Source organism: Cydia amplana, chromosome 1 (assembly GCF_948474715.1).
Source record: "Cydia amplana chromosome 1, ilCydAmpl1.1, whole genome shotgun sequence".
In the NCBI taxonomy this organism is placed as follows: Eukaryota; Metazoa; Arthropoda; class Insecta; order Lepidoptera; family Tortricidae; genus Cydia; species Cydia amplana.
The window spans coordinates 22,878,694-22,887,267 of record NC_086069.1 but is presented as its reverse complement, the minus strand read 5'-3'; the positions used below and the strand labels follow the sequence as shown (position 1 = coordinate 22,887,267).

The 8,574-nt window shown below is 38.0% G+C and overlaps 1 protein-coding gene across 1 annotated transcript; it reads right to left on the bottom strand.

Moving 5' to 3' along the window:
* Window positions 1–5,551: 5,551 nt before the first annotated feature.
* On the bottom strand, window positions 5,552–8,305 carry LOC134651685 (uncharacterized). The gene is made up of 2 exons (XM_063506787.1): window positions 7,757–8,305; window positions 5,552–6,083 (listed from the first exon to the last, which is right to left on the bottom strand). Exons 1-2 carry the CDS (start codon window positions 8,178–8,180, stop codon window positions 5,596–5,598), a joined length of 912 nt encoding a protein of 303 aa, XP_063362857.1. The 5' UTR covers window positions 8,181–8,305; the 3' UTR covers window positions 5,552–5,595.
* Window positions 8,306–8,574: the final 269 nt, after the last annotated feature.

The window sequence follows — 8,574 nt, the reverse complement described above, 5'->3', positions numbered from 1 at the left end:
GTGAGTTTTCTTAGGCAGTTGAAAAATAAAGAAATAAAGAAAATTAAAGCATCTTGTTTTTATCACCTGGTCCTTAATTAACTAATGTTTGACTTGTATGCTTGTCCATTTTTTGCGATCAGCTATGAGGGCAACACTAAAAGTTTTTCGAATAATTAAAACCATATTAATTAGGCTAACATTATTTTCTTATTCTCTTTCTGACAATGTGTAGAAATTTCCTTTACGATGGAATTTACCTCAAAAGCACAACCGCATACGGCTAGTTTTTTTTTCTTAGGCATTTTTTTGGAAATTTTGGCGCCTTAGCGGTTTTGAATAGCAATGTTGAATCGAGATTAAAGTTATCTTACGCATTTTTAATGTTCTTGTTAAAATTTAGGATATTTTTCGGCTTTAAACTGCCAGGAATAATATTAGTATTTTATTTTATTTTTGTCAGCCTTTATTTACCGTTACCTTTGAAGTCTGTTTGCTAGGACTTATACAATATACCTATAGTAAATATAGTTTCCGAATTGTTTTCCGTGAAGTTTGATGATTTTGGCGAGATATGTTTTACCGTACGACTCTGTACGAGACCTGGGAGACATTGGCCAAGTAAAAATTGGTTTTATTTGGCAAGGGAAGTCTATAAACCAATGATGTGTTCAATTGTCAGTGTTTAGTTAATGTAGGCTGCACACCTAGGTACTACAGAGTGCATTTAAGAGATAAAGATTGTTAAACTATAACTCGCATTGTAAAAGATTCAAGTACGAAATTTGTATTACACGCTTACTAATAGGTATAATAGCATCCGATATTTTAATACTCAGTCACTTTTATCAGCAGCATACGTTAAAATGTTTTTTTTTTTTGCAAGGACGTTTTGTCTTTTACGAAGTGTTCTTTGCCACTTTCGATGTCTATAAGGGTTTCTAAACTCAAAACCACATAATGTCAAAATTGATATCAAAAAGTATTTTTGTAATTACATAATTACACTAAGTCAACGATGAATCAATGCCTTCCAAAAATTTGATTTTATACCTGAAATCAGGCCGAATCCAGAAAACTTATACCTATCAGCCTATCACATTTAAGTATTTAATTTTTGACAAAAATACATTGTTCAAAAACCTTCGAGTTACTCTTGGGAACGTTCTATAGTAGGTGTTAATCATATTATTTATATCACGTTATAATAAACTGTTAAGTAAATCAAGACAGGTTTTGAATCTTATAGCTTGAGGGACCCACAAAATGGCATATAAATAGGTAATTTCGTTCATTTCATTTATGCCAGGTTTGATCAATCGACGTAATCTGGTTGACCCTAGGGAAAGGAGTAGTTACCATGGTCTAGAAATGCTTAGGGCATCAAACTGTTTTAATCAAAGTGTCAAGCCCCTCTGATTCGCACAATTTACGATTTAAGTATCTTTTTGTGTCATTGCATGGTGTGTTACTGGCCCAAACCCACCACCCACACACAAAAGTAAACCTCGCATCTGCGGTGTATCTGAAGCTGCACGCCGACATTTTTTTTTTCACGTTGCAGCTGGAATGTAAAATAATGAAAATAATTCGCGTTTGACGCCCGTCAAGGCGGTCAATTTTGATTAAATTATTGTCGGCTTTATTAAGGCTCCTTTATATGGTAGCGCGGTTTGTTAATCGAAGAGATATTCAATAATTAGGGCGAGCGAAGCGAGCCCTATCACTATTCGACAAACTATGCATTCTTGTGGTACACTTTACGGAAAAACTACTGCACTGTTAGGTTTGAGATTTAACATAGTAATTTAAATTCATGTCTAGATGTGTTATCAAACATAAAAATATAATTTTATAAACCTAAACAAATAAAATAATGTAATAAAACTTTGTATTACTACTAGCGCCATCTGTTGACAAAATAATGAATTAGCATTGTGTAATTATTTATTTCTCTAACAGATGGCGTTAGGTAGTATATAAATAAATAAATATTGGACATTCTTATACAAATTGACTAAGCCCCAGAAAAGCTCAAGAAGGTTTGTGTTGTGGGTACTCAAACAACGATATCTATATATGTGGTGTTTTATATGTGGGTTAACATTTTGGATTCAGACCCACCTCGCTTCGCTTGGTTTGATTCCCAATTTAGCAATTAAGTTTCTGTGAATACCTACTAGAATAATCAATCTTGCTGTATATTTGTCGCAGTATTACATTACGGCTAGCCGTTTTCAAAAACAGGGGCGTTTTGAAATGCGGCGGTTTAAAGATTAGCCGGATTGAATGCGGCTGAATGAGAATCCGCCGGAAGGTATTTGGCGCCATACGTTCTTCAACACGGCTAGCCGTAATGTAATACAGCGAGTCATTAGCCGCCGCTTTGACAGTTTTTAGTTCCCATTTTTAGCACTCGTGGCGCTGCCTGACATAACAACAACAAACTATGAAAAACGCTGGAGTGTCCATCAAATCTGGAGTTCGTCGGACTGTTTCTTTTCAAAAAACATTTCCTTCGCAACTTAACTAGACGGAGCCCCGCGAAGCGCGCTATTTCTGAGCGGTTTGCCCTTCGGGCATCTGAAGCTACCTAACGAACCTAACCTACCTACCTATTGATTTAGTGAGACGTCCGTGAAAACATTACACTTTGGGGAAAAAGCGTAGGTAGGTAAGTAGGTTAAGTTCGTTAGGTAGCTTCAGATGCCCGAAGGGCAAACCGCCCAAAAATAGGAGCCCCGCTTGCGGGGCTCCGTCTATTTACGTTGTGAAGGAAATGTTTTGGAAAAGAAACACATGTAGTGCGTTGGGACTATGGTAAAATAAATTAAATTGCAAACATTGTCGAACTCCGGTTACGTAGGCGACCGAAAGAACTGGTCACTCTACAATCTAAATAGTAGTACGAAGCGGCTAAACGTAGGCCGCCTTATTGAAGAACGTATCGCAATGACAATCCGGCTACTCATCGAACCGCCGCATTTCAAAACGCCCCTGTTTGTGAAAACGGCTAGCCGTAATGTAATACGGCGGATTATACGATCTGACTACGACATATATTTACTGCGGAGGTCAATTCACTCGTATGTTTTGTGACGCTGATGAACTGATGAGTCATGTTGTGTTAGCAAACTTAAATCGGGTATTTTCCGTTCGAGAAACAGTTTTGGTGCCATTCATTTATTACGTAAGGCGATTTTGAGGTGAAGGAGGGTCGAACATATCTTATTTTTTAATTTGTTTTCTTACTTGGGGGAGGGAGGGGGTTTTCATAGTTCTTACGTAAGTAAGATCACAAAGATGCGATTTTTTTAATTTCTATGAAATTATGACGTTTAAAATAATAATAATACTTCTACACTCTATGCTATCAAACACGGTGCAGAGTTAGATTAAACGAGCTCAAGTACCTTTGTCCTGTACAAACGTACGTACAAATAAACATTCATAAAAATATTTTTTTGAAAAATAAACATTAAAACAAACCAAACGTGTACGTACTCATTTTTTTTATATTCTTACGTAATATATGGTAATATAGGGGCGGGAGGGGGAGGGGGTCAGCTTATTCTTATTATTTCTTACATAGGGGAGGGAGGGGGTCAAAAACTGGCAAAAATTGTCTTACGTAATTAATGAATGGCGCCTTTAGTGTTCCTATTGGTTGGAACTGCTAAAATTATAGATTAAGTTTAGATCATATCATATTAATACAAACTTCAGTGACTTAGGCCCGATACACGACTGCAACTTGTATGTAACTGCAACATATATAGACATACGCTGTTTTGGACTTCCGACTCGTCATGTGATCACTGGGTAGACCAGTTAAGTACCCAAGATAGCTGATGCTGAACCCTGACAGTACCTAGTGGAGCCATAGATGTAAGTAAAATGAGGTAGATATGGTACCAAGCGCACGATTGTGAGCCATTAATATAGGTTACCAAACCTATAATATTTAGTTAGTCGTATGGGTGACGCCAACCTGTCAAGTTGTCAAAATCGTTGACTCAATGACCTTTATGCAGACGTGTGACGTTCATAGTTGACAAAACTAAAATTTGATCCAAGTGATTCCGAGTGGAAGAGCAATTCCCAAGATAGAGCTGATGCTGAACCTTGGCTGTACCTAGTGGAACTCAGGTTTGTTGCAACATAGGCACACGCTGTTTTGGTCATCGGACTCGTATCTATGAGCACTTAGGAGAGTAGTACCCAAGATAGAGCTGATGCTGAACCCTGGCTGTACCTAGTGGAACTCAGGTTTGGTGCAACGTAGGGACACGCTGTTTTGGTCATCTGACACGTCTTGATGAGCACTTAGAAGAGCAGTACCCAAGATAGAGCTGATGCTGAACCCTGGCTTGTGTGTGTGTGTGTGTGTGTGTGTGTGTGTGTTTATGTGTGTTTATGTGCGGAGCAGTGTGATTATCGCCAGTAGGTATCCAGACGAGATAGTTTTTCGCTCAATTGTGTGGTGTGGACGCAAAAATTAAATTCAAGGACATTGGCTCGCTGACGCAACGTTATGTAGGAAAGCCATTTAGTTTCCTTACAACAAGTACTGGGCGACCGTGTAGGATGTAATAAGCGCTTATGAAATTATATATTACGTGTGGATGATATTGGCAATTTGATTTTGTCGTCTGGACACGTTTTTAATGGACAAAGTAAAAGCTGTGACAGACAGGCGTACCGGACAGCAACCGGGGTCCGGTTAGTATATTTCTTTCTTACTTATTACGTACCCACTTGATCGAACATGAAACAAGCCTCGGAATGGATCTAAGTCGCGATCCGGTACGTTTAGGTAGAAAAACTCCGCGAGCCCTTACAAAGCTCTGCTTTTTGCTAGTTATAAGACTGTCCATTTTAGAAGACTTTATTTTCTTTATTGTGAGTAGGTATTTCTTCAGATTTTGCGTAAATTCAAACAATATATTATGATTAATTGATTATCATTAAGTAAGAAGGCAAGCATCTGTATCACACAAAACTATACAAAGCTGGGGCTCAACTACCTATAAGTATGTACAGTTGTACAGATAGTTTTTAATACCTTTGTCGGTGTTTACCACGACTTCGGACTACCACAGAAAAAGTACCTAGCTTTACGGTCGCCGTGCCTCAAACCATTATAAATCAAGAAACAATTCGAACTTGCCTCCTCCTGTTCTTTAGCATTCGGTAATAGTTCACCGGGTTCAAAATTATCTAGAATAAATCAAATTCGGTACCTACTTATAAATATTCCACCAACCAACGACCACGGAGGACGCAAGGCAACCCCAAATTACTAAAAAATATGAAAGAGACATTCGTCACATGATTTTCTTTCAGTTTTCATTTTAGTGTTTATGACATCGGATTATTTCTCAGAGACCATTTAACCGAGACATACTTATCTTATTTTCTCTTACATGACTAAATATAAATAGTACCTATTTACAGTGTAATATACACTAAATTGGAGCAGCTATTTTAAATGTTACTTACGTTACATTTTTATGTCGGCTGGTTTTTTAAGTAATACATTTAGACAAGACAAGACAAGACTGTAACAAAATAATTTAAATTAAAGCACTGAGTATTCTGAATACAATTAAATATCTAGTTTCTATGTCGACGATTCCTCTTCCGTTTTTTATTGCCAATCCTCCTATTCTTATATCCGTGAATGTTAACGAATTTATTTCCATTACCCAAAAAATCATCCATCCACGTGTGGTTAGGTTCTTCGACAATATTAAAGTCTTCTCCGCTGTTTATTTCTTCAAAGTTGTCTACGGCCTCATAGTTTTGCGTTTCATCGTGCTCGTAATGTTTGTCCTTGTAGCCGTCGTTGGTGTAGATGATTTTCTTGTGGTGGTAGTTGTCGTTGAAGGCGTTGTTCCGGAGGAGCGTGAAGACGGCGCTGGTGAGCGCCATGTTGTTGAGCATCACCACGCCCATGACCATCATCTTGAGCGCTGGCAGCATGAACGGCAGGATGGCCGACATGATGAGCCCCGGTATGAGTAGCAGCGGAACTATCGAGTAGAACCGGTTTCTCATTTTCTTCATCGAGCTACGCGCAGACTCAACGTCATTGTCTGAAACTGAAAGACGAACATATCATGTACCTAATCCAATATCTTATCATATATATAAATACCTATATAACCCTACGAGTAAGTATTATCAAACGTAAGTGATATCAAAAATTATACTCCGAATAGCTTTGAGAAAAAAAAGGAAATAGACATATTTAACTTGAGTAATTGACTGCCGTGCAAGCAAACTAAATAAACGAACATTGTCCTCCTTAGTAAATGCTTATATTTTAGCTAACAAAAGATTCTAAAATATGTTCAAATGGTGGAATTTACAGCACTGTGCAAATTTCAAGGCTTGATACCAACCTACATACAATTTTGGTTAGGGATTTTTTTTTCTAGATCTGCGAAGAAAATATTGACTCCAAATAATACCAGAGGCTTCCAAAAACTTTGAGTAGTTACCAAATTAACACTATGCAAGAACTATTATATAATCTGTGACTATGCTAGCATTAGCATTACATAAATATTCAAAAACATGTTTTATAACAAAATTCCGGCCGATGGTTTTATTTGACTCAAGACAAGCACGTGACTAAACTAAAGTCATGCATAAAAGCCGTGCCATACATTGAAAAATCCATTTATATATTTGAAACCCGTTTATGTTTTGTTTCGTGCGAGACTAAGTAGGTACCTACGATAAACAATTGAAAGAATTCGCGGATCTCATTACAGTTGTTATTCGTGGTGGGGCAATACGATATATTATACGGAGTAATTTTTTAGGTGATATAACGTATAAATACGCGACACTCATACTGTGAGCAACTTTTGTTATGAGAGCAACCCTTAAATCCCAAAAAAAATTCAGTACCGTTGTTACTTATAGAGCCAAAAATGGACTGAAAATTGTGTTCCATACTAAATATTAATTTGACAATAGTATGGAAACCGTTTTTTTTTTTGTGATTTCAGAGTTACTGCTGTAGTAAAAGTTGATCACAGTAAAGAGTACAACCGCGTATTAATACTCGTATAATATAAGTACATCTTGTGTCAGCTAAAAATTACACCTTGTATTATGGTTACCTACCAATTAACATACGGTCACTTTAATCTCACGACAAATTAGATTACCATTAAAGTGACATTCAAGCCCATATAAGTCAGTCATTGAATTTTAATAAAATTTCGAAAGCCTCGTGATTGTTCATGGCTTGTAAGGTATTTTGAAGTAGGTACCAGTAGATACTACGTAATCGATGTAATCGTTATCCGATTATGGCTAAAACAGAATAAATACATACATGCTAATATATTTAACAGAAAGTCACGATTTAACATAAACATCACATTTTATTTATAAACCATGGTCAAAACTGCTTTGATTTAAATGGAAAGTAAACTTTTGTGCTATAAATAGGATCGAGGTTCGCTTTCCATTATGGGCTATGGCGAATGGCGACCGATTTTGGGCCGATTTCGAAACTGTAATTTAATTATTAGCCTGTTGCGCATGGCATACTCGATGCATGCACTAATGTAGTGTGGCATATAAATTTTCAATGTTAAAAGCGTTAACTATGATTGGATGAAATTGCAGCTAAGCAAAAGTAATTTAAATTATAAATAAGTACTACTACGCATGTTTTTAGTATTTTTACTGTTATTATTTATACGGTGTAGGGATGTTATACCTACTTAATTTAAAAAATTTAGATAACTCTTACCTGAATGTACATCCACATTGAGAGCCCCGTTTTCTCTAGAGTTCAGTTGTAACGAGTACCCAGACCCTACGTTTAACTTCAGCGATCGAAACTGAAGCAACTTTTCCGCGCCACCACACAGCTCCGAATAAATCTGGTCGTCAGAGATATTAGCGTATTTCTGCCATGGAAATCTCTCGACGTCCTCTGTTAGGTTGAATGATTGTTCCTTGTCGTTGAGGAGGTGTTCGGCGGCGTTTGAAGCGCGCCAAGCGCTCAGTGCGCTCAGGCATTTCGTGGGGCCGAGTGCTTGGCCGCATATCACTAGTTTCCCGACCGGCGTGCCTTCGATACGCAGCGCGGCGAGTACCTCGGGCGGCACGTCGAGCGCGCGAGCGCACACCGGCCACAAGGCGAATGTGAGAATGGCAACGAAAGCGCGCATCGCCGTGGACTGAACCGCAAGATAACTCGGTCGCTCGTACTACTCACACCACTTGGAAGGGACTTTGCCGGTCGGGCCACTGACATTCTGTTATGTATCGAGCAGTATGCACCTGTTAAGAAAGACTTTCGCAGATATGCCTAATTTAAGATTTTAACTTGACTCTGTCGTTGTGTGCCTTATTTAACTTATACCTGGGTAGGTTATACCGGCGTGTAGTAAACGATCAGGTTATATGTATTACCTATTGGTACGAGTATGGTGTAGGTACGGCCCGGTATCAATACCGGGGGAGTGTCCACAGAACTCGATTTCCACCAACTTTCCTTTTTTAAAACCATAATTAGACATCTATATTTTTAATGCACATAATGACTTCAGGGCTTTGGCCAGC